Genomic DNA, 26,434 nt, shown 5'->3' with positions numbered 1-26,434 from the left:
CAGGAACTATACATCGTACAAAAAAACCAATTCAAAATAGGTCAAAACCTAAATGTGAAACCTGGAAATACAAATTTCCTAGAAGAAAAAATGGGAGGAAACTATTTGACTTTTTTTATTAATAGACTGATAAGCACAACTGAAAATACTTTAATAGGTACTTGGGGCCTCTTACTATAAAGGAGCATTTAATGCTCATCAAAAGACTTAAAAGATTAAGTAGAAAATGCACAGACTGGGGAAAAATATTTGGAAATGACTTACCCTATAAAGCAGCAGTTCTCAACCTGTGGGTCGCAACCCCTTTGGGGGTCAAACGACCCTTTGACGGGTCACCTGATTCATAGCAGTAGCAAAATTACAGTTAGGAAGTAGTAACAAAAATAATTTTATGGTTGGGGGTCACCACAACATGAGGAATTGTGTTAAAGGGTCGTGGCATTAGGAAGGTTCTGAACCACTGCTATCAAGGTTTAATCTATAAAGTCTCTAAGTAAGAACCTGCAACTTGGGACTCAACAGCACAGCCACCAAAAAACCAATCATAAACTAGGCAAAATGCACAAACAAAACACATACCAAAGAGGAAGGCTAAGCAGCCCACAAACATGAAAAAATATTCACTATCAGTTATTAGAGAGATGCAACTCAAGGCTACAATGAGATACTATGTTACCCACTTAAAATGGCACAGATGTGATGATTGCACATCTCTTCTTAATATGATTGATTTATTATATTTTATATGATAATTATATCAAAACTTGAAAAAAATTTTGGGGGAATATAAGGAAATTGGAACCCTTATTTAGTGTTGATGAGATTATAAAATAGGACAACTACTTTGGAAGACTGATAGCATGTACTCAAAAGCTAGAGCTAGAACTACCCTATGACCTAGCAATTTTACACACACACACACACACACACACACACACATATAAATTGAAAAACCAATGTCCAAGTTCAAAAAAAGGTTTACCTTCATTATGTGCTCACCTCCTTGATACAATTGCTGAAGACAAATGGGTGCATAAGCAAATGTGGTGAAGAAAGGTGATGGTGCCCGGCTATCAAAAGATACAGTGTCTGGGGTCTTAAAAGGCTTGAAGGTAAACAAGCAGCTATCTAGCTCAGAAGCAACAAAGCCCACATGGAAGAAGCACACCAGCCTGTGTGATCACGAGGTGTCGATGGGATTAGGTATCTGGCATCAAAGAACAAAAAAAATCATATTGTGGATGAGGGGGAGTGCAGATTGGGGACCCAAGACCCATCTGTAAGCAGCTGGACATCCCGTTACAGAAGGGTCGCGGGGAGGAGGCAAGCCAGTCAGGGTGCAGTGTAGCCATGATGAAACATACAACTTTCCTCTTGTTCCTAAACGCTTCTTAGCCTCCCGCAACCCCCCACTACCATGATGCAAAATATGGCTAGACCAGAGGATGTACACTGGTACAGATAGGAACTGGAATCACAGGGAGTCCAGGACAGATGATCCCTTCAGGACCAGTGGTGAGAGTGGCGATACCATGAGAGTAGAAGGAGGGTGGGGTGGAAAGGGGGAACAAGGATCTACATAGAACCTCCTCCCTGGGGGATGGGCAACAGAAAGTGCGTGAAGAGAGATGTCGGACAGTGTAAGATAGGACAAAATAATAATTTATAAATTACCAAGGTTTGAGGAAGGGGGAGCGGGGAGGGAAGGGGAAAAATGAGGAGCTGATGCCAAGGGCTTAAGTGGAGAGCAAATGTTTTGAGAATGATGAGGGCAACGAATGTACAAATGTGCTTTACACAATTGATGTATGTATGGATAGTGATAAGAGTTCATGAGCCCCCAATAAAATGATTTAAAAAAAACATTGCAAAACAATATAAAAAAAGAAAAGAAAAAAATTATTGGTTAGCAAAGAATTTTAAGTGGACTGTCAGAAGAATGAAAAAATCTGTGTTGGAAAAGTACAGCCAACAATCTCCTTAGAACTGAAAATGGTGAGTCTTCATATCATGTGCTTTGGACATGTCATCAAAAGGGACTGCTCCCTGGAGAGGACATCATGTGTGATAGAGAGTCAATTAATGCTATAATGCCTGAGTTTTTAATTTTAGGGGAAATTTTTTTTGTTTTTATTCTTTACTTTCATAGTTATCAATGTGTATATGAATATATACATTTAATTAAATGTTATGAAAATGTCGCGCTTGGCGTTATAGGGCTAAAAAGAGGAAGACCCTCAATGAGATGGATTGACGTAGTGACTGCAATCATGGGCTCAAAGGTGGATACATTTAGTAGATTGAACAGTTAGTAGCTTGTGAGGATGGATCGCATAGGACCGGGCAGTTGTCTTTTATTGTGTGTCAGCTCACTAGGAGTTGGAACTGACTGGATGGCACCTGTCACCAACAACCTGTTTGTTTGAAATGTTCTCCCCTCTATTTCTTCTGTTATCTGGGTCTGGTATTGAACCTTCTGGCTTGTTCTGATGTCATTTTCTCTCCTTTTCATTTCTCCCCTCTGTCTTTTTAAGAGTTTTATTCTGTTCAGTGCATTTGCCTAAATTTTTCCTGGGTTAATTTTGTTTGATTTTGTCTGTGTCATTCCCAAGACAGCAGCCTACTTGAAACTGTTAGTGATCCTAAGTTATCTGTACATGTAAACAGTTAAGTACCAAGCAGTTAAGGTGAATACTTTCTATGTGTAAATAACAGTTGCCATCTGGAGCCTCAAGGAGAAGGTCATCAGGGAAGGAGAAGCTATTTTTTTAGGATCTCAAAAAGGTTTTCGGTCATGAGATGGTTGGACAGCCCCAGATAGGAACTGTTCTGTCTCCCACTTGGTTTATATCCTCAGCCAGATATTTTGCTTCCCGGGAATCCATGGGATTAGAGCTGGTTCTTGAATTGGGTAGTGGGAAGACTTTAGCCTGTGCTTCTGTTTTCAGTGTGGAGTCTCCGTCCTGCCCAGCTCACTTGTTTGGCAGTTTCAAGCCTCTGGTCCAATAAAGATAGAGTGTGAATACTCTGACTTCGTTGCGGCGAGGAGAAATAACTTTCCCTCTGGACAGGAATCTGGGGCTATAGATCCAAGGTTGTCAAGCATTGTCTGTTAAAAGCCACAGAATAAATATTTTGAGCTTTTCAATCCAATAATAGTCTCTGTCAAACATTCTTCTTCTCATTTAATTCTCCTCTTATTCTTGTTCTTCTTCCTTCTTCATGGTGCTCCAAAATGTAAAAACAAAAACATTTTTTAGTTTGTGGCCAATACAGAAAACAGGGTTCAGGTTTAGACCGGTGAAGATTTTAGTTGATCTCTTATATCATTTTAGATGCTCGCAACCAACCACTTCTGAAGTTTTGGGGGGACTGTGGTAGAACTGGGCAATGACTTATAATACTCCCCTTTCTACATGCCTGCCCCACCATGAAGTTTAGATTTCAGACATCATGAGTGTGCTCCATGAGCAACTACTCGTCTGTTTTCTTTCAGTTTTCCAGAAAGTCGGTTCCCTTTCTCTTCTGGAACAATAGTGATTGTCAGAAAATGGACAACTTTCATTTCATCTCCCTTCTCTCTGTCTCATTGGATTATGTCTCTTTGCTTCTTTTTTTTTTTTAACCCATCTATTTCTTGGACCTTGGGAATGGACTGAAGATAAATTCATGTATTTAATCTACTAAATTTAACCAGAAGTGCCCCTCCTCCCCCAATCTAATTTGGTTGGTTTTTATTTTTACTACTTTCTTTGATAGGGCTTGAGTTAATTTTGCATTTGTTTTCCACGTGTTCACTTGCTGTGCCAGATGTTCTAAGAAGATGTCCTTGGGGAAGAAAAATGAGGGGTTTTATAATGTAATGTTCTCAAAATGTTCACAATGGTTCACTGTGTGAGATCTCAAGGAGACCTGACTGTTTCTAACCACCAGACTCTCATAATAGAAATAGAGTTTCACCCTTATTTGTGTAAGCCATCAGGAGAATTTTTAAATGTTTATAATAAAGTTTGTGGCTTATTGTTTAAATTTTAATTTAAGGTAGTAAATCAGAGCTTTTGGTGGCATGCCCCTGACAGCGGGAGAGCCTGGTAAGTGATCCCTAAGAGCTGATCAAAGGCAGCTATTGAGAATTTTTTCCTATATTTGTATTTTGGTCCTTTAATCTAGTAGTGTTTCCAATTCCAGTATGAATATAGTAATGCATACTCAGTCCCTGGCCCAAGTCTTCTTGGCGGCATCTGGGACTGTCTTTGCCAAATGGCCCTTGCTCGGGCTTAAACTTGCCTTTGCCATCAAGTCTGTACATGGTAGGAACAATGGTGATTGTCAGAAAATGGACAACTTTCAAGATCTTACTCATACCACAGATATGTTCCAGTAATAAACTGAGAAATGAAAAATTAAAAAGTAAAATTCAATTAAAAATGACTACTGGTCACTTTTGTCTAGGTTCACCTTTCCTTGCCAGTGAAGATGGCGTGCTTGGGGGAGTGATTGTTCTCCGGTCTTGCAAATGCTCGACAGAACCTGACTCTACACAAAATAAGCAGAGACTTCTAGGTAAGTTGGACATATATACATTGTGTGTGCGGCTGCTTCTTTTTCCCCCCTCCTTAATCTCACAAGTTTTACTTGCTTAACTCAGTTATTTTAAGCTATAGGCGGAACAAGATGCTCTCTTTATTATCTGAACATCTCTGTTCCACTTATGTTTTGACACAGGCAAACATGTAAAATGTGAATTTTCATTTTTAAGTATTTAGTTTTCAAATAGGCCTTAAATCTAGAGACTTAAAGTTTAGCATTTAGAGTATTGGTCCAAAGTGGTTGAGGTCACTCATGACAATTACATAATAACATCTAAAGAAATCTCTTCCCTCACCTCCCTCTCAAGAAAGGCATCAGAACCATGTGAAGCACTACTAGCCTCTAAGTCAAGTTTGCCCTGACTCTGCTGCTTATTGTTTCTGATACCTGTATATGATGACCTTACTGTTCTGTGCCACTTCCTTATCTATAAAATACAGACATACGTCCTGCCCTCCTTGTAAAGCTGTGGGGAGGGAGAGTCAGATGAGTGTTTTACAAATTTACAAAAGTCCATCCAGATATATGGGTTTATATCTAGTCCAGGGTGCTGCTTGGGATGAAACCCAGCCTTCTTCCATTTGCCAGTGCACAAAATTGAGAGGTTGCTTTTCCAAACTTCTGGGGTGCTCTGTTCTCCTGTGGATTGGCTGGTAGATATGAGCCACCAATCTTGTGATTAGCAGTGCAGTGCTTAACCCTAAGTGCCATCTGATCTTTAGAGAAGCAACATCAATTATATGCACACACTCACATACGTACATAGAGAAAACTATTTCTACTTGGAATCCAGTTCATACATTCATGGGTTTATTCCAAACAACATGTTTAAACATGTCTCTACAATGGCTGCTGAAAAATTCTCTCATCATACCCTCACTTATCTTAGTCTTGTTAGGGTACCTTTAAAAATGTCTAGTCCAAACAGTGGTTTCTGAGAGGTTTTACTGGGCCAGTTAATTTCTAGAGAGAAAGGGCAGCTCAGAAGGTTATGGAAACTGGAAGATTTCCAAGAGGATGATCCCAGGTAACACGGGAGTTCATCGAAGTCGCCCAGAGAATGTTTTCTTCCATCAGGACAATGTACCACCTCATTTTTAGAGGGTAGCAAGGACAGTCCTGTGAGAATTTCATTGGGAAATCTCACCCTAGTCACTCTATAACCCTGATCTTACCCCTTCAGACTTCTGTTTGTTCTCCCAAACTCTAATAGTCCCTTGAGGATGCCAAACTGCTGTTTTGGTATGGTATAAATCGAAGAATGCAGAATCATTTAGGAGTGAATGGGTTGGAGAGATGGAAACATCCCTTTCAGAAGTATGTAGATCTAATTGGGGATAGCCAATAAACAATAGTTTCACATTTTGACAATTTTCTTTAATGAAAAGTTCTATGATTTTAGAGAGTACATTTTGACTTACCATCACTTTTGCAAATAAAGGAAATTGCTGGGTCTTCTGGTAGTTCCATTTTTATTATTTTGAGCATTCATCAAGTTTTTTCCACAATAGCCCATACTAACCAGTAATGGATAATAGATTCCGTTTTTTACCATCCTTGCCAATATTTTTTATTGTATTCTCCTTAAAAAAAATTTTTTTAAGCCAACCTTGTGGTGGTAAAATGGTAGCTCATTTTGGTTTTGATTTACATCTCCCTGTTGGGTCATGGCATGGAGCGTGTTCCCCTGTTTTTGGACACTTGTTCCCCTGTGTGTGGGAAAAATATCTCTTCAAGTCCTTGGCTTGCTTTTTGATTGGATTATTTCTCTTTTTGTTGTCTAAGTTTATACACACACACACATACATGTTTTCAGATTCCTACTGAATTTTTTAAAATGTTGGGTTTTGAAAATATTCTTTTAGTTAGTAACTTGCCTTTTCACTTTTTTTTTTTTTTTGCCTTTTCACTTTTTTGGCAGTCTTTTTATTAACAAATCTTTTTAATGCGATTCCATTTATTTAGGGTTTTGCTCTTTCTGCTTTTGAGATCATGTGAGAAAATATATTGCTACAAGCTAGACCCAATTTCTTTTTAGGATATTTGATTTTTGTTTTTTCATTTAGGTCTTTAGTACATCTTGAATTGTTTTTGTGTGCTTTATGATGCATATTAGAGGTTTCATTTTTCTGCATGTGGAAACCCAGTTTTTCCAACATCCTTTATTGAAGAGACTCTAAGAAATTGACCTTATTTATTTATTTCCCCCTGTATTCTTAGTTCTATTCCATTGGTTTATGTGATTTAAGGATCCCCTATGGTGAAGTGGTTCCGCATGGGCTGCTACCTAAAAGGATGGCATTTCCAACCCACAAGTCCTCTGTAGGGGGAGATGTGGCAGTCTTTCTATACAGATCTCAGCCTTGGAAAGCAATAAGGCAGATGTACTCTGTTCTTTAGTGTCAGAGTTTACTCAACAACAGTGGATTTTAAAGATCTGAGATTTTTCTTTCAACACTCTCTTCTCTTTCAATATTGTTTTACCCATTCTGGATCTTTTGTAATTCATTATAAAATTGGGAGGGCGCCCTTCTATTTCTGTAAAGAAGGCTGTTGGACTCTTTACCTGTACTTCATTGACTCTGTAGATCGTTTGGAGTATATTAACATCTTAGCATGTTAAATCTTCAGTATATGGGTATCGAACATTTTTCCATTTATTTAAGTCTTCTTTAATTTCTTTAGCAGTGTTTCATTTTATAAACCTTTTGCATAGAGCCCTGGTGGTTTAGTGGGTTACACACTGGGCTGCTAACCAAAAGGTCAACAGTTCAAAATTGCCAGCTGCTCTGAGAGAGGAAGATGAGACTTTCTATTCCTGTACAGTCTTGGAAACCCATAGGTGCATTCTGTCCTGTAGCGTCCCTAGGAGTCACAATTGAATTGATGACAGTGAGGCTGGAGGCAACCTTTTGCATCCTTGGTTGTATTTATTCCTTAATATGTAATCCTCTTAGATCCTACTCTAAATGAAATTGTTTCCATCATTTTCTTTTTAGATTTCTCATTGCTGGTATGTAGACACACAATGGAAGTTTGTTATCATAGGACCCTGCAACTTTGATAAATTTTCTGTTAGCTTTAGAAGCTATCTTGTAGATTCTTTGGTATTTACAATATATAGGATAATGTTATCCTCAAATATAGATAGTTTTGCTTCTTTTTTAATCTGGATTTTTTTTGGGGGGTGGTGGTTATTTTTTAATAGTAACATTTAAGTAAGACATAGAATGACTTGATTCCTCTCTGTTTTTATTATTGAAACATTGAATCTCCTTCCATTGTTAGATGGCTGAGAGTTCAGTGTAAAGATTAGAGAGTAAGTACTAGGCCTGCCAATGAAATTTAAAATAACAACCCCTAATGTTTTGGGAATGAGGCATGATTATTAAAACTACCTCATAGAAACAATTGTATTTACAGTAATTGCCCCAAAGGTGAAATACTTAGGAATAAGTAAACCATAGAAATAAAAGATGTGTACAAAGTGGACTACAGAACACTACTACAAAGGAGACAGAGACAGACCTACATAACTCGAAGAATAGACTATGCTTATTGATAGGAAGACTTAGCATTTTGAAAATGTCCAAATGGAAAATACTATCCAAAGAAACATACAGATATAGTGTATTTTTGATCTAGATTCCAACATGATTCTTTAAAGAGATACAAAAGATATTCCCCAAGTTTTTTAGGAAAGGGAAAGAGTCCTGGGATAAACAAAGCACTGCTAAAGAAGAACAAAGTAGAAGTCCTCTCACTTCCTAATCTCAAAACCTACTACAAAGCCACAATAGTCAAATACCCTGGTATTGGTACAACCATAGAGACATAGGCCTTTTTTTTCCCTTGTCTTTAATTATGCTTTTTCAATGTCCAGATATCACTGCTCAATTACTTTTATATTACCACATAAATAAATTGGAATCCTATACCATTATGACAAAAATATCTTGTGGATGCAAAATCCTCATAATTTCATCAGAGTGATATTTAAACTTAATTTTAAAAGTCAAATACTATTAAAAGGTATTGAATACAAAAGAAAGTTACTTTTCCTTTTCTTTCACCTTCCTCTTTACCTATAATTTCTTTTGGAATTTATGTTCACTTTTTGTTTAACAGGTTTATTGACATAATTGACATGCCATCCATAAAATATATTTAATAAATCACTATTTAATAAATTTTATTCATTACATTTGCTTTATTAATCATATTAATAAATATATTTAAATGGTTTAAACATATTAAAAATAGTTGTGCAATCATCTCCACAATCAATTTTTAGGATATTTTCTTCATTCTAGTACTCCATTATTACTATCTCCCCATATTCTCCCAGACTCACCTGTGATAACCCTACAAAAAACGTAATAGTTATTTTCTCTATATGTTTACCTATCCTGGATTTCATATAAAGGAAAAATAAAAGATTCAATAACAAAATAAAAGAGAAAATTGAGCAGAAAATAATAAAACTTGAACAAATTTAAAATGAGTTAAGAGAGTAAAAATGGTAAAGCGTTAACTACATCTGCATTAATCCACTTTCCGCTGTACTCTGTTTGATAGCAGGGCTATTCATATCCCTGCTCAATGGTCAGATGGAGTTCGTGGGAGTCTTAATGCTCATGGGGATCCTCCACATGCACTCAGGCTGTCAATGTCATCCATAGTCCTCTGCACACCGGGTCCTCAGCATTGAAGCCCTAGTGCAGTTCCATCCTTAGGTTTTGAATTTTATTATTTACAGTCCTTGGATTGCATAGGCTGGTTTGCTTCTTCCAGGTGGATTTAGCTGACAGCTCACTTAGATGGTTCCTTGTTTTTTTGTTTGTTTGTTTGTCTGTTTTATTGATACAAAATTATGGAAACATTTATTGAATAAGATAGTGAAATATGAGGCTATTACTTTTTAAATATTTTAATCATTTTATTAGGGCACATACAACTCTTATCACAATCCATACATACATCAATTGTGTAAAGCACATTTGTACATTCATTGGCCTCATCATTCTCAAAACATTTGCTCTCCACTCAAGCCCCTGGCATCAGCTTCTCATTTTTTCCCCCTCCCTCCCCGCTCCCCCTTCCCTCATGAACCCTTGATAATTTATAAATTATTATTTTGTCATATCTTACACTGTCCGACATCTACCTTCACCCACTTGTCAGTTATCTGTCCCCCAGGGAGGAGGATATATGTAGATCCTTGTAATCAATTCCCCCTTTCCACCCTCCCAGTATAGCTGCTCTCACCACTGGTCTTGAAGGGATTGTCCGTCCCGGATACCCTGTGTTTCCAGTTCCTATCTGTACCAGTGTACATCCTCTGGTCTAGCCAGATTTGTAAGGTAGACTTGGGATCATGATAGTAGGGCATGGGGGTGGGGGAAAGGAAGCATTTAGGGATTAGAGGAAAATTGTTTGTTTCATCTTGCTACCCTGCACCCTGACTGGCTCATCTCCTCACTGTGACCCTTCTGTAGGGGATGTCCTGTTGTCAACAGATGGGCTTTGTGTCCCCACTCTGCACTGCCCCTCATTCTCAATGATAGGATTTTTTGTTCTTTGATGCCTGACAACATCCCTTCGGCACCTCATGATCATGCAGACTGGTGTGCTTCTTCCATGTGGACTTTGTTGCTTCTGAGTTAGATGGCCACTTGTTTACCTTCAAGCCTTTAAGACCCCAGACGCTATATCTTTTGATAACCAGACCCCATCAGCTTTCTTCACAACATTTGCTTGTGCACCTGTTTTGTCTTCAGTGATTGTGTCTGGAAGGTAAGCATCATGGAATGCCAGTTTAATAGAACAAAGTATTCTTGCATTGAGGGAGTACTTGAGTGGAGGCCCAATGTCCATCTGCTACCTTAATACTAAACCTATACATATATGCACATAGATCTATTTCCCCATCCTCATATATAAATATATTTACATATGTACATCCCTTTATTTAGTAAAGGATATAGAGGAAAGAGCTAGGAGGCAAAGGGCATATATAGAGGTCTAAATAAAGGCATGTACATATGTAAATATATTTGCCAGCACACAATTCAAATGCATTGATTCTTCTTTGGTCTTCCTTATTCAGTGTCCAACTTTCACATGCATATGAGGCAATTGAAAATGCTGTGGCTTAGGTCAGGCACACCTGAGTCCTCAAAGTAACCTCCCTGCTTTTTACCTTCTAAATAGTACAGCAGACTTGCCCCAGGCAGCATGTCATACCTTTGATCTCTTGCCTGCGGCTTCCCTGAGCATTGTTTGTGGACACAAGCAAGACAAAATTATTGATAACTTCACTGTTCTCATAGATTCTAATAAAATCCTAGGATATTCTCAAATTTCCTTCCTTGGACTGGTGTGTAGGAAGAAATGTACTTAGGGATCACAGAAAAATAAACTCCACAGATTTAAAGAAAGTCTCAAGCAGGATAGGAGACTTTGGGGTATAGGAACCTTTAAGGTTAAAAAGACTATGTTTGGCCAGTAGCCTTTGTGCCAAGCAAGTGTTGGAATCTTTCATCCTAATGAGACTTTAGGCCCTGCTTACCCTTATCTAGCCCGATCATCATAGGGTATATATGGTAATTGTTACCTTTCCATCAGAGGATAACTTCAGGTTCCTTCCTATCCCAGGATATAGGTTCATATTGCTGGTAAATAGGCTTTGCATATCATTACTCCCAGTTCTTTAGCTATTCCTCCTCTTTTTTTTCCATAGTTATCTTTCACAAAATGCTTTATGCATTTGTAAAAGAAGAGAATGAATTTGTAAAATTACTTATAATAAAAGTTAAATGAACACCTGAATGTCTAACAACAGCTTGCTTGAGAAATGACCCATTGTGTTGAAGAAAGCTGATGGTGCCCAGCTATCAAAAGATATAGCATCTGGAATCTTAAAGGCTTGAAGATAAACAAGCGGCCATCTAGCTGACAAGCAACAAAGCCCACATGGAAGAAGCACAACAGTCTGTGTGATCACGAGGTGTCGATGGGATTGGGTATCAGGCATCAAAGAACCAGAATAAAAAACCATAATGTGAGTGAGGGTAGCAGTGTGGAGTGGAGGCTCAAAGCCAATCTGTAAGCAATTGGACACCCCCTTATAGAATGGTCATGAGGAGAAGACGGGCCAGCCTGGGAGAATTATAGATGAAACATACAGCTTTCCTCTGGTTCTTTAATGCTTCCTCCCCACAACTATCATGACTCTAATTCTACCTTACACATCTGGCTAGATCAGAGCATGTACATGGGAACAGATAAGAGCTAGAAACACAGGGAATATAGGACAGATGAACTCCTTGGGACCAATATTGAGAGTAGCAATACCAGGAGGGTAAGGGCAAGGTGGGGGGAGAGAGGGGAAACCAGTCACAATGATCTACCTGTAACTCCCTCTGAAGGGGATGGATAACAGACAAGGAGGTAAAGGGAGACATCAGACAGTGCGAGAAATGAAAAAATAAAGGGAACAAGTGGGAGGGATGGAAAAATGAGCTGATACCAAGGGCTCAAGTAGAAAGAAAATGCTTTGAAAACGGTGATAGCAACATGTGTACAAATGTGCTTGACACAATGGATTGTGATAAGAGTTGTAAGAGCCCCCAATTAAAATTTTTAAAAAGAAAACAAAAAGAAATCACCCATCATTTATATTTTTAAGCCTCCATTTGGATCGCTCTTAGCTTATTACCCAGCTTTTCATTATTTTTTAATCTGTACCCCCTGCCCCCACGCTTTCCCTCAGTGGTTTTCCCCCATATCTATGCATATCTAGATGATACATACATATGGTTGAGTTTTACTTCAATTTGAATTTGGTGTAAGTGTATTATACCACATGATTTCACCATACAATTTTACATACATTACAAATATTGCACCATACGACGTCTGGTGAGTTTCATTGTTTGTTTTTTATTTTCAGTTTCTTACGCAATTACCTAAAAGAATAATGAATTCCTTTATTGTTTTAGATTTAGTATTATCAAACCAAATTGTTTTGAAGTTTCTAATTAGAACTTAAGTGTGCGGCCCCCCTCCACCACCTCCTCCTTTTCAGACTATACAAAGTTCATTATCAGGTAATGTTTTGTACCATTATCAAAACATACTGTTGTTTAAAAAAAAGTTAGATCAAGTTGATGCTTCCTGGAATATTAAAAAGATTAAAGGTCATTTTACTGTAAGTTAAAATTCCAAACTTCCTCTTGGTTTTACTGGTATTTAAAATTTTGGCAAGCACATAGAAGCACATGCACTTCAAAGGAACTTCATTCTCAGGGCAACAGCAATACCAGTTATTTCCATTACATGGCACATGCCAGTGCAAGCACTTATGACTAGGCATTTCTGCTGAGCTCACGTGGACAGTTAAAAATAACTGTCCGAGGAAAGGAAATTTGCTTTTAGGCTGATAATGAGAAAAGAAGTACGTTAAAGTCTACTCCATTGTCACTCAGGGTTAGAAGTTTTTTTTACCTTAAGTGCCTTGGTGATGGTTTAGCATTGTGACATTCTCAATTCAGTCTTAAGAGGTGCCAGCCATTTTGCTTGTTATTTAAGATAACATGGAAATAAAGATACTAAATAATTTATTCTTAGGTGAAAATTAAGTAAGGAAGACATGATGGCTAAACTTTTCAGCAACTGAGTTGCATTAATCTAATGATGTTAGTGCTTTGAAATATAAATTTCGGAGTAATAGTTTGTTTTTCTTTTAAACTAAGGCGTCGATTAGAAATAGCTGTAATATGCTGCTTTAATGCCTTTATAACAGAACATTACTTCCCTTATATATCACAAATAACATACATTATAAAAATTGCAAATCAGCTACCACCTTTAATTTTCTTATCCAATATAACAAATTACAGTTATATTCTAGCCAAGTAGTTGTGTTTTGTTTTCATTACCCCAAGGTTTTCCATCTGAAACGTAGGACATAAAGATTTATACATAGAATTCTGGTGGTCATATAATTCTTATTACTGTGGTTCTTCTAAAACTTTTAAGATTCATAGAGCTCATCCTAGCATAAAGTAAAGCATCAGTAAATATTTATTGAATGAATGAGAATATGGTTTAATAAAGTGTCTTTCACTGAATGGTTTTCTGTTCGGCAGAGATCTTCCAGACCCCAGCCAGTGTCGCCCTCCCTATTTCAGGCAGTTTCTCATACAATAAAAATAATGATGCAAGAGGAGAATTTAAATGTCCTCATGGTTTATATTAGTATTTGAGCTACACCTCTCCCTTTTTGCAATCAATATCTTTCTTTTCTTTCGAAGAAATTTGAATAAGCTTTAGAAAGAGGGAATGATGATTTTCAAGGCTTTGTATACACTGATGGTGTAGAATTCCACCTCCATTCCTCGCAAGACTTTTCATTGGTGCAACAAATGTTTCAAGAAAGCAAGCAAACTCAATGCTGCTTAATGATCATGATGGGAAAAGCATTAAAGGATTCCATGTCATGACAGTAAAACATCTGTGCATATTACTTTCAAAAGAAAAGATAAATCTATTGTGACATAAAAAAAAAACATAACAATCAATAGAAAAATTAGAGAAATAAAAGGAGTCTCTTCTATATATAGTTACACATAATTTAAGGTGACCGGATAGCTTGCTTTTGGCGGGACAGTCCGAATTTTGAACAATTTTTCCCGCATCCCACGGCATTTTTAAAAAGTCCCAATTTTTTGAAAGAATGCACAACAAGCTAGGGTATATGGTTTTAGGCTGCCATGTGGCTATTTCACCAGGATATGAGTTTTATCAATGGTGTCCAACTTTACCAATGTTAAAATCTGGTCACCCTAACACAATTCCCATTTAAAAAATAAAAATGAATTCATTCAATAAAGAGCAACTTACACACCTTGCAAAATATCCTGGGGTATACCATTCAACCCAAGGCTAAAGAGCAGCAGTTGACTTGGCAATAGTTCAGCCCAAAACAGTTCTGATTTTGGAGTTCTGTTTTCCTTGCAAGAAACTGTAGACATAAAGCAAGCAGTGTGGTTATAAATGGAGAGAAGAGCCAGTGCAGCTGGGGATTGTTAAGAATTGGAGGACGGGGAAATCGATCTATGAGCCTATATTTATAGGTTTAGTATTAAGGTAGCAGAAGGACATTGGGCCTCCACTCAAGTACTCCCTCAACGCAAGAATACTTTCTTCTATTAAATTGGCATTCTATGATGCTCACCTTCCCGACACAACCGCTGAAGACCAAGCGGGCGAATAAGCAAATGTGGTGAAGAAAGCTGATGGTGCCCGGCTATCAAAAGATGTAGCATCTGGTAATCAAGCGGCCATCAAGCTCAGAAGCAACAAAGCCCACATGGAAGAAGCACACCAGCCTATGCAACCACGAGGTGTCGAAGGGATCAGGTATAAGGCATCATCAGAACAAAAACTCTTACCATAGTGAATGATGGGGGGAGTGTGGAGTGGAGACTCAAAGCCCATTAGTAGGCCACTGGAGATCCCCTTGCAGAGGGGTCTCGGGGAGGAGATGAGCCAGTCAGGGTGCGATGTAACAACAATGAAAAATACAACTTTCCTCTAGTTCCTAAATATTTCCTCCCCGCTCCCACTACCATGACATGAATTCGACCTTGCAAGTCTGGCTAGACCAGAGGATGTACGGTGGTACAGATAGGAACTGAAAATCCAGGGAATCCAGGGCGGATGAGACCTACAGGACCAGTGGTGTGAGTGGCAATACTGGGAGGGTAGAGGGAGAGTGGGTAGGAAAGAGGGAACCGATTACAAGGAACTATATGTGACCTCCTCCCTGGGGGACGGACAACCGAAAAGTGGGTGAAGGGAGACGTCGGACAGGGCAAGATATGACAAAATACCCATTTATAAACTATCAAGGGCTCATGCGGGAGGGGGTAGCGGGGAGGGAGGGGAAAAATGAGGACCTAATGTCGGGGGTTTAAGTGGAGAGAAAATGTTTTGAGAATGATGTACAAATGCGCTTTACATAATTGATGTGTGTATGGATTGCGATAACAGTTGTATGAACCCCTAATAAAATGTTTAAAAAAAAAAGAATTGGAGGACAACTTTAAATAAAAATGTAGGTGACTGAGGGCTTCTCTTTGGTCAGATATTTAGAAAATGAATAGAGAAAACTTGCTTCTAACCTTGGTGTGGAAATTTTGTTTTGTTTGAGTTAATTTAAATAGAATGGCATATGGATACTTTTGAAAGACAGAAAAAGGCATACTGGTAGGAGTATTATGCAAGGGGTAGTCATAGATGTAACATCAAAGAATAAAAACAAACGAATCCATTGTCGTTGGATTGATTTCCCCCTCATAACAACTCTATCAGATAGAGTATGTAACCCAATTATGGTCCTTAGGATTTGCAAGGCTGTAAAATTTTATGGGAGCAGACAGACGCATCTCTCTCTCTGCAACTGATGAAGGTGGTGATTACATGCACTAGTAGAATTCACACAGTAACTTAATCAATGGGCTCAAACATAGTAGTGATTATAAAACTGGCGATGCTTCCCTCTGATGTATATGGAAACTTTATGAATTGGCCCCAACCTGACATCACCTAATAACAGCAGCTGAAAGAGGCAGCCTTGCCTCTGAGCAAAGAAATGCAATGTTTGTTGGACATGATCCCCACCCCCATTACCCAATAAGTTATTTCTCCAAACCTCTAAGTACAGAATTCCATTTTGCAGAATGACTGACCTCTACAATGATGGGGACATCCATTCTGAGTGTCCTTGTGATGTAATTATCATTCCTGAGCAGGCTATGTGCAGCACATCCCCACCTAACTCATTCTCTAGCACTGAGCAGAAGCAGCAGTTTGGGCCCTTTTTTCATGTCATAGTTGTATGATATAATGTATTATAACGTCAGTTGGTAGAAAAGTGTCCTGCCAATTTCATATCCATTTACTATGTATTAAACCCACACAGAGACTGACTTTATAATGATTTGGAGTGTTCTTATTATTTCTTCATGAAATCGTTACATGGCCTGGTTATTTCTGGTAGCCTCACAAAATCGAGGCGAACTGGAAGCCAGGGGTGCCTGCAAGGTGGCTGGGCTTGGACGAGAACTTCATGGCCAACCCCAGTCATAGCTTGGACTGATAGGGCCGCCTTCAAGACATGCAGGTCGTTTGCTTGCGTATGGTCCAAACACCGTATCTGTGGCTTCTGGAGGGACTGAGTACTCTGGCTCTGGAGCAATTAAAGAAAAGGCTAGGTGGAAGATTGTTTAGAGAAGTGAAACCAGTGATATTCATTTGTGTATTAGAAAGAGCTTTAAATCAGAGTCCACCTCTAGTCTATGGGTCTGATGGTAGGTGGTGCCCTTTTGAGACTCACATAGGCAAAGGCTGATGATGCAGAAAACTGAAGCAAGAAGCACAGAGATCACATGTCAGTTGGCGCAGAGTCATGTGGATCCAAAGCAGGGCACTGACAGCTCTCAGGGTCAGCTGCCCACATGGACTGTCTCTGGAGGCAGACAGAGTCCTAACAAGTAAGATGGTAAAGGGGCAAGAGAGAGAGTAGTGGGATCCAAGTGTCTCTCATAAAAAGACCTCCCAGGAGGCATCATCGGACTGACCTGATTAACAGGTTGGATTCCACCCCTACACAAATACAAGTTGACATAGAATCTTAATGCCACACAAGCCTTCTTGAATCAGTAGATTAAATTGTAAACACCAGCCACTACCACTGGTTGTTTTTTGGGTAGGTGGGAAACTTGGGAGAATTTGAAAGTATTAGATCAGTTTTACATAAACCATTCTTCATGCTGGGTGATTAAAAATGATAGTACTCAGAATAGCATAAAGTAAATAGGGATTAAATTAATTTTCATAGATAATGCTAACAGGATCATTGAGATTACTAGAGGCACTATTTAAAATTAGGATTTAGATGAAAACATGACACAATTCAAAATGTTCATAAAAGATATTGTGAAAAATAGGAAATCAGTTGCCTTCCATTCAGTAGCAGTTTCTAGCACATTTTTCAAGAGAGATCTTTTATACACTATTCTCCACCATTTTTTTAACCATGTAGATTAGTAGTATTTGAAACTGCACTATGTCTCATTAATGGGTTCTAAACTAATTTAATAAATCACAATTCGGATCTTTTGATTGCAATGAATAGAATACAATAAAATAGAAGGGATTAGATCAATGCATTTCAAGAAAAAGTATTTTGTGAAATTTTAGTTATAAAGAAATGGTTATGCTACATGAAAATGTTTTTTTTGTTACTTTTAACTTTCTTACTGTATAATATAGTCAGTGAGTGTGAGATGGTTCCCCTATCCTCAAGTAGATCTTCCTTCTTGTTTTTAATTGCGGCATAATGTTTTGCTCAATATAGTACTATAGTTACTTATTTATACCTTTACCAATAGGCAATTAAGCCATTTCAGTCTGTTGGTAATTAAAAGCATTTCATTGAATATCCTTGTAAATATGGTATTTCATGCATGTGAAGATAAGAATAAAGTGTTCCTACAAATAGAAACCCTTTTTGAACAAAATTATCAAAATATGGAGCTGTTGTTTCTGGACATATCCTTTATGTATGTTATAGGTTCCCAAATTTATTTGGCCTACTACCCCTTTAAAAATAAAACAAAAAATACTTCTCAGTGCTCTCTTGACAACTAAAACTTGTAGGATAAACTACCAGGATCAAGTATAGATACCTGCTTTTCCACGCACCCTCATTGTTCCAGTATCCCCCAGGGGGCAGTATTGCTCAGTTTTTAAAAGTTTGAGTCAGTGAGTGAATGAGTGAGTGAGTGAGTGAGTGAGGTGTGGTGTGGTGTGGTGTGGGTGTTGTGGTGTGGTGTGGTGTGGTGTGTGGTGTGGGGTGGGGTGTGATGTGTGGGTGACATGAATTTGTATGCCACTAAAGACTCTGAGGGGTAAGGAATCAAAGATTTTTAATTATTTTATTTGTTTCCTGTTAAACTCTCCATTTTCCCATCCCCCCCCACTCCACCCCCACCGTCATCGTTCCCCTCACCCTGTTCCCACCCCTGTCGCCCTTGCCCTCCTTATCATCATCAGAGTTCTGTCTATTGGTGGATAAACCACATTTCTTCTTTGTTTTTCCCTATAGCAATGGTGATACTAAATATTTCACTTTGTAAGATTCATTTGACTAAGTTTGCTAAGCATAATATTCTCTAGTTTTGTCCATATCTTGAGGTGTTTAAGAGAGTTATTTTTTTATTGATGCATAAAATTCCAAAGTATGAATGTACCAGAGCTTGTTTATCCATTTCATGTTTTTGCTATTGTAGAAATAGCTGCACTAAACATAGGTGTACATATGTCTGCTTGTGTTATACTCTTAATTCCTAGGGTATATACCCAAGAGAAAGTGTGCTGTAGTTACTTGTCCTGTTTTCTCCTGTGTCTGAAAGTACATGGATTGACTGCTTCCTCCAAGACATGGTGTTTTATTAGTTAATTTATTTATGTTTGACCTTGAATGCAGAGTAATTCCCACATACCTGCTGTGGAGCTTGGGTAGTTAAGAGAGGCCAGGCGATTCCACACCATCCTAGACTCAATATGGGTGGAAGTCAACAAAACAATTAAATTTGGGCTCCGTCAAAGTCATAGTCACTCCCAAGTCATCAAGGGGTACCTGGCGATTGTTAATAAAACCAGCTCGTAGAGAGGAAAGAAGTGCATAGCTAGAACATTCATCAAAGCCATCTCCTGCTGCAGGGCCTATAGGTGTTGAGCCCAATTACTTGTGGGGCAGGCAGGTGTTAGTACTTTGAGTCTTGGGTCCCAGGGTAAACATTCACCCATTACTGAACCAAATGTCTCCCCTAATGTGTGCCCTCTAGATTCTGTACTTGCTTGAGATGGTCAGACATCTCCATACTCTGAGGAAACTGTGCCACAACCCAAACTTCAGCGGTCCAGCCAGACTCTGGGAGCCAGTTCACTGCAGACGAATGTCTCCCAAAGCTGGCTGGTGTACAGTGAGCAAGTTGGAGCCCTCTGAGTCCTGGGACCCAGAGGCCTGTGTGTCCTGCAGGTCAAGTTCTCCTGGATTATGCTGGGGGTGGGGGGTGGGGGTGGGAGAGGGCTATCCTACAACAGTTGCTATAATCTTAGTTTAACTTCTCTGCCTTGAATTGACCTGACCCACCAGATCCCTTTGGAAGCCACTTGCAATGCGGTAAATTATAGAATATGGCTCTTCTGGTCATGGCCCTTTTTAGTCCCACCAAATGATCTTCACTTTCTTAGGGGGTCTGGGTAAAAAGATGAGAGACGATATACAAATTAGATTATATAATTCACCTATAAATGATTGTTAACTGGGTTAATTATGCCATTCTGCTGGGTAAGAAGCAAGCCACCTTCCTCAGAAACAGGAATAGATGATCAGCAAGAGAGAAGTTCCAGGAGTGGAGCATATCCTTTGGGCCCTGACATCCCTGTGCATCTTTCTGGATCCAGGAGAAAGCTTTGGTAGTAGAGTAAGGTGACCCACTTTTGGCTGGACAGTCCTGAATTTTAACAATTTTTCCCACGTCCCGTGGCATTTAAAAAAGTCCCGATTTGGGGGAAGAATGCGCGACAAGCTAGGGTATACAGTTTTCGGCTGCCATGTGGCTATTTAGCCAGGATATGAATTTTATCAATGGTGTTCTGTGTTACCAATGTTAAAATCTGGTCACCTTATAGAGGAGCAGCAGCAGAGCCAGAGGCCAGGGCAAGAGACAGAGTGATGGGTTTCTCAGTCCCCCAAGCAAGTAAAGTTGAGTGCTTTGTGACAGGAGACTGGCCTGTAGCATAATGTGTCTCTAGGCATCTATTGTGTAAGCTGGGTTTGTGAACTCATGGAGCTGAAGCTGAGTACCTTTGGGCTGAGAGTTACAGCAGAAGAGTATGTCCTTTGGACATTTATTGGAAGTTTTGAAAGAGCTTTGTAAGAGCTTTGCAAGATTGCCTGATCAGAGCAGGCATCAGGCCAAGAGGCTAAAGGCCATAGAGGGGCCTACCTGTGGGCAAGGCAAAGAAGAAACAGTCCTGAGTGAGCAACTATATTCTGAGAATTAAAACTCACAATTGTGAGTGTCATCTGTGAATTCTGTGTAGCCATTGCAGTGTATTATAGAACCCATCCAGAAAATAGAATGTCATCGAAGGGTCAGTTAGTATCAGAATAGGGTAAGAAGCTAGAGAGGGGAGAGGCAGGTCTGACCTTTGTCTTGGGATATTCAGCCTTGAGAGCTAGAGAAAGTTAGATAGGGCCCCACACCATGTTCTTAACACTTTTTGATTGAGCCCCTTTTGATGGCGCCCTAATAAGATGGGTATATTACTTGGAGAACTTCTCTGAAGCCATCCACTGATCACAGAAACATGTTCAAACACATTTTATTGGAATAAACTCATTCATATATGAACCAGAAAAGTAGATATCTTTAGAATAACTAGAAAATTGCTAGGCTAATAACTATTTCAGTAACTATTATAGGGTCCCTTGACAGCAGTGAGTGACTTTGAGTTAATATTTCTTTTCAAAAGTATTCTGTACTTTAAAATGTTGACAGTTCCTGCTGAGCTTCTGAAATGAACTTGAACTGGTATACTGATCGCTATCTATGATTTGAATTCTCACTGCTGAAAATAATGTTTTAGTACAGGGCAGTTTCTTCTTTTTAAAAAAATATGTTGTGGTAAAAGGAAAGAGCTGGGAGGCCAAGGGCATTTATAGAGGTCTAAATAAAGGCATGTACATATGTAAATATACATATGAGGATGGGGAAGTAGATCTATGTGCATATATTTATAGGTTTAGTATTAAGTGGCAGATGGACATTGGGCCTCCACTCAACTACTCCCTCAATGCAAGAATACTTTGTTCTATTAAACTGGCATTCCATGATGCTCACCTTCCCAACACGATCACTGAAGACAAAGCTGGTGCATAAGCAAATGTGGTGAAGCAAGCTGGTGGAGCCTGGCTATCAAAAGATATAGCATCTAGAGTCTTAAAGACTTGAAATTAAACAAGCGGCCATCTAGCTCAGAAGCAACAAAGCCCGCATGGAAGTAACATACCGGCCTGTGTGATCACAAGGTGCCAAAAGGATCAGCTATCCAGCATCAAAGAACAAAAAATCAAATCATTGTGAGTGAGGGGGAGTGCTGATTGGGGACCCAAGACCCATCTGTAGGCAACTGGACATCACCTTATAGAAGGGTCACGGGGAGGAGATGAGCCAGTCAGGGTGCAGTGTAGCAACAATGAAGCATACAACTCTCCTCTAGTTCTTAAATGCTTCCTCCCACCTTGCTATCATGATCCCAATTCTACCTTACAAATATGGCTAGACCAGAGGATGTACACTGGTACAGATAGTAACTGGAAACAGGGAATTCAGGACAGATGATCCCTTCAGGACCAGTGGTGAGAGTGGCAATACTGGGAGGGTGGGGTGGAAAGGGGGAACCGATTATAAGGATCTACGTATAACCTCCTCCCTGGGGGATGGACAACAGAAAAGTGGGTGAAGGGAGACGTCGGACAGTGTAAGATATAACAAAATCGTAATAATTTATAAATTATCAAGGGTTCATGGGGGAGGGGGTAATGGGGAGGAGAGGGAAAAATGAGGGACTGATACCAAGGGCTCAAGCAGAAAGCAAATGTTTTGTGAATGATGATGGCAACAAATGTACAAATGTGCTTGACACAATGGATGGATGGATGGATTGTGATAAGAGTTGTACGAGCCCCCAATAAATTGATTAAAAAAAAGAAAGAAAAATATGTTTGTGAAATCAGTGTAGACCGAATTTCTGGGCAAGGGTATTTTCTTCATGATTTCTAAACTCCAGAATCTTTATTGAGAACTCTTCAGTATGAAAAAAAAGTCATGTAATTGGATCAGTAAATATACTCAAATATATCCTATTTTATAAACCTAATTAAAAAAAAAAAATATATATATATATATATATATTACTTCTTCTGAAAGCAGGCTAAATTTGTAGAGGAAATAATAATATAACGTTATCAAAATTGCAGGTTCTAAAATGTAGTCCTTTTATTCTCCAATGCAAGATAATAAGCCTAGATTTAACTATTTATTTATTTATTCATTTATTTATTTATTGCTAATTCATGAGCAGCTGCCATCATAAATCGAGCCATATGGAGAAGTCAGAATCTCAACTTTATATTGGTTGAGTGCAGTGGCTTGCTCCCTACGATCTCTAGGAGCATCTCTAGGCCTTATGATTCACTAGATTTGAGGACCTTTCCCTCCTGAGCAATTGAGCATCTCCTAGACCTGCTCAGGACTTCAGGGTTTCCGAAGTGTACAGCACGTGTGTGTGAGAGAAATGGCATCTGGTAACAACTTGCTTCCTTGCGTGACACGGTTTTCCCACACTCTTCAGTGGAGCATCTCTCGAGCTGGTTGGCAGGTTTGATAATTATTTAACGATGAGAGAATGAATCATGTATTTGAGGAGCTGAATTTTGCCCTTTACTGTGTCTTTCTTCCCCACATGTCTGGCAAAGTCTTCAGAGTTAGGATCACTGATCCTACAGTTGTCTCAAATCAAACACTTGTCTTCAAACTTAATTAGCTCAGAGATATAAACAGATGGATGGCATGGGCTAGAGGGGATTTCGTGTTGAGCAATGTAGCTTATTAGGAACTTTTGAAATTTTTTGTTGGAAAAGGGTATAGAGACCTAAAAAAATAAAAACCCTAAAATGTTTAAAGTATGTTCTTAATCACCATCTGCTCCACAGAAGAAAAATGGGGCTTTCTACTCCTGTAAACAGTTAGTCTCAGAAACTCACAGGGGCAGCTCTGCTCTGTTCTATGTGACGTTCCTAAGAGTTGGTCTTGAATTGATGGCAGTGAGTTATGAGTTTGGGCACTCGAAGTGACAGTTTAATATGTATCCCTCTGTATTTGTTTTTGGGGTATTTTTGGTAACCTTCACTTTAGATTTAATTTAAACTGACAGAAAATTTGCAGGAAGAGTAGAAGGGACTTGCTTTTACCCGGATTCACTCTGTTTTCATTTCTCCCCGTTTTCACTTAAACACAATTTTTTTTTTCTGAACTATTTCAGAGCCAGATGGCGACAGTGGATTTCATTACTCCTCAATGAGGTAGTTTGTATTTAGCGTGGTTTTCAAAATAATAAATTTTAACACTGTTAAAACATAGATCACTTTCAAACTACACCAACTGTCTTAGTAATGCCTTTATTTTATTTTGCAAAAAGACCTTTTTTAACCCCAACAGTTTTATTGGCATGTAGTTTACATATCACACAATTCAATAGTTCAATCATATCAAGGATAATTGTACAATCATTACCACATTAATTTAAGAGCATATCACCACCGCGGCCGCCATGGTTACATCACCTTTAAAATGAGTTATGCAAACCCAATCTGCCCTGATGCTCCCTCCCCACTCCCATTGTGAAATGATGCCTTGTATAACATGTCTCCCCCCCACCAGTCCAAGACCCATTGGTTGCCATGTCTTCTTTGTCCCCTTTAAATACAAACAGTTTCTCAATTTTCTATTTATTTCTTGACCTTGACATTTTTGAAGAGTTCAGGCCAGTTATTTCGTAGGGTAATCCCATACTTCTTTCCTATACTGGATTTAGTTGGTGTTTTCTCATTCAGTTAGAGTTTTTCATTTTTCACTGGAATGCTATAGATGTGTCTCTAGAGCGGCAGTTCTCAACCTGTGGGTTGCAACCCCTTTGGGGATCGAATGACCTTTCAGAGGGGTAGCCTGATTCATAAAAGTAGCAAAATTACAGTGATAAAGTAGCAATGAAAATTATTTTATGGTTGTGGTGGTCATAACAACATGAGGAACTGTGTTAAAGGTCGTGGCATTAGGAAGGTTCAGAACCACTGCTCTGGAGAGTGTATATATATGTGTGTGGGGTGACATGGGGTGGAGGGAGTGTTCTTATCAGGAGACACCTGGTGTTGATTTGGTCCTTAGTTAGTGATGTTAGTTTTGGTCATTTATTAAGGTGAAGTCCATCAAATTTCTCTACAGTAAGCTTACATTTTCCCCTTTATGTTTAATAAAAATTTTAAGAAGCATTACTTTAAGTGTGTTGCGCTTTAATTTTTCTCCCATGACACGAGGCTTTCTATATCCTTGTTATGGTCTTGAACCCCATAAAGCAGTTCTACCCTGTCCTATAGGGTTGCTGTGAGTCAGAACTGAGTCAGTGGCAGTGAGTTTGAATTTTCAATTTGAGTTGTAGTTACCATGGATGATTTTCTATTATTTCTTCTGTATTTATTAGTTAGCATTTCATTTTAAGGAAGAGCTGATGCTTCTCCATTTATTTATTTGCATTGATATGGTCTTAAGTGTTACCATATATACTCAAGTATAAGCCGACCCAAATATCAGCCATGGGACCTAATTTTACCACAAAAACTACATTAAAAATGTACTGAAAAGCTCGACTTATACACGAGTATATATGGTCCTTTGTTAAGTGTTTATGATTTATTACTGTGTTAGGGTTATCTAGAGAAACAATACCAGGAAACTTATGAATCTATCTATCTGTAGAGAGAGATACAGCATGAAGGAATATAACAGCTAATTAGTCTACACAGCAGTGCACAGGGTTCAGTTCAACTTACTTACATGGAATAGTTAATATACTGGAAGTCCTTCAACTCACTAGGAGGGCTGGTGGGTGAAAGGTCAAAGAAGCAGACTGCTGCATTTTCACTAGGGCAATGCAGGCAGTCCGGCCACAGGCAGCAAACAGCAGGGTGGGTCACCAACAGTCAGCTGCTCAGAAGCTTGGTGAAGCAGGCTCAGGATGGGATATTGAACTCAAGCAATACAAGATGAAAGGATCCGACAGCCCCAAGCTCAAGTGATGTATACAACAGCAGTGTGACGAAGCAGGTCTCGAAAGAACCTCAAGCTCTAGTGACACAATTCATCGATTGACTGTCCCACAGATAGTGTAGCTCACAAGTAGAGGCAGAGAACTAGCTAAAGCAGCTGCAAGCTGGTCCTATCACCAGAGCTAGAGAGAGAGGGGCGGGGCTTGCTGATCCATTAATTTCTTTGCCTTCCAGTCAAATTCTAACCTTATTGACCCCACATGTTCCTATTAGCCAGGTTGGCACAATAAACCCACCTATCACAATTACTATCACTATTTTATATTCAGAATAACACCCATTTGGCCAGAGCCCATCTACACTGGTTATTGGACCCTTCTAGATAAGTCCCAATCATTCTTTGAGTACTTCTTTACTTTTTAGAACTAGATATCTCAGACTTACTTTGTATTTTTCTTCGCCCTAACCCTGGCGTCAACATTTCTCTGAAGAATACTGATTCCTTTATTGTGGAGAGTGATATTTAGAAACCAAGACCTGGGGTGGGGGTGGTGGGGAGGTGCTTAAAGAAAGCTATGCTCTAGAACCTTATATTTACTAAATCATTGTATACTCTATGCATGAATAAACGTGTGTTTATATGCTGAATGTTGTAAGTTTCAAACAGAAGAGCATTTATTTTACATATAATAGGCATAAGTTTGACAAGAAAGAAGTGTATTTTGGATTTCACAGTAAATAGAATCAAATAGTTTTGAGTATTAAATCATCTTGATATTTATGGAGGAGCAAGTGGAAAGTGGGGAAATGAGTATCTTAAATATAAGACTATCTTTAACTGTTCTATTAAAGAGCAAAGATTTGTTTTCCATCTGTGAT

At 38.9% G+C, this 26,434-nt stretch overlaps 1 protein-coding gene across 3 annotated transcripts in view; it reads left to right on the top strand.

The window, feature by feature from the left end:
• The window catches only part of TASP1 (taspase 1), a 311,341-nt gene that overhangs the window by 230,598 nt on the left and 54,309 nt on the right, over window positions 1-26,434 (top strand). For all 3 annotated transcript variants that reach the window (XR_006680566.1, XM_004698159.2, XM_045295276.1), the window contains exon 12: window positions 4,453-4,563. Coding sequence is in view for 2 of the 3 variants with exons in the window: in XM_004698159.2 (XP_004698216.1) it covers window positions 4,453-4,563 (111 nt within the window). In the remaining variant the exon portion in view is untranslated. The remainder of the gene's footprint in view (window positions 1-4,452; window positions 4,564-26,434) is intronic.

The sequence above is a fragment of the Echinops telfairi genome, unplaced genomic scaffold (assembly GCF_000313985.2).
Source record: "Echinops telfairi isolate 266 unplaced genomic scaffold, ASM31398v2 ScPeMD7_5592;HRSCAF=6446, whole genome shotgun sequence".
In the NCBI taxonomy this organism is placed as follows: domain Eukaryota; kingdom Metazoa; phylum Chordata; class Mammalia; order Afrosoricida; family Tenrecidae; genus Echinops; species Echinops telfairi.
The sequence above is the reverse complement of the archived record's forward strand: the minus strand, read 5'-3'. Positions and strand labels throughout refer to the sequence as shown.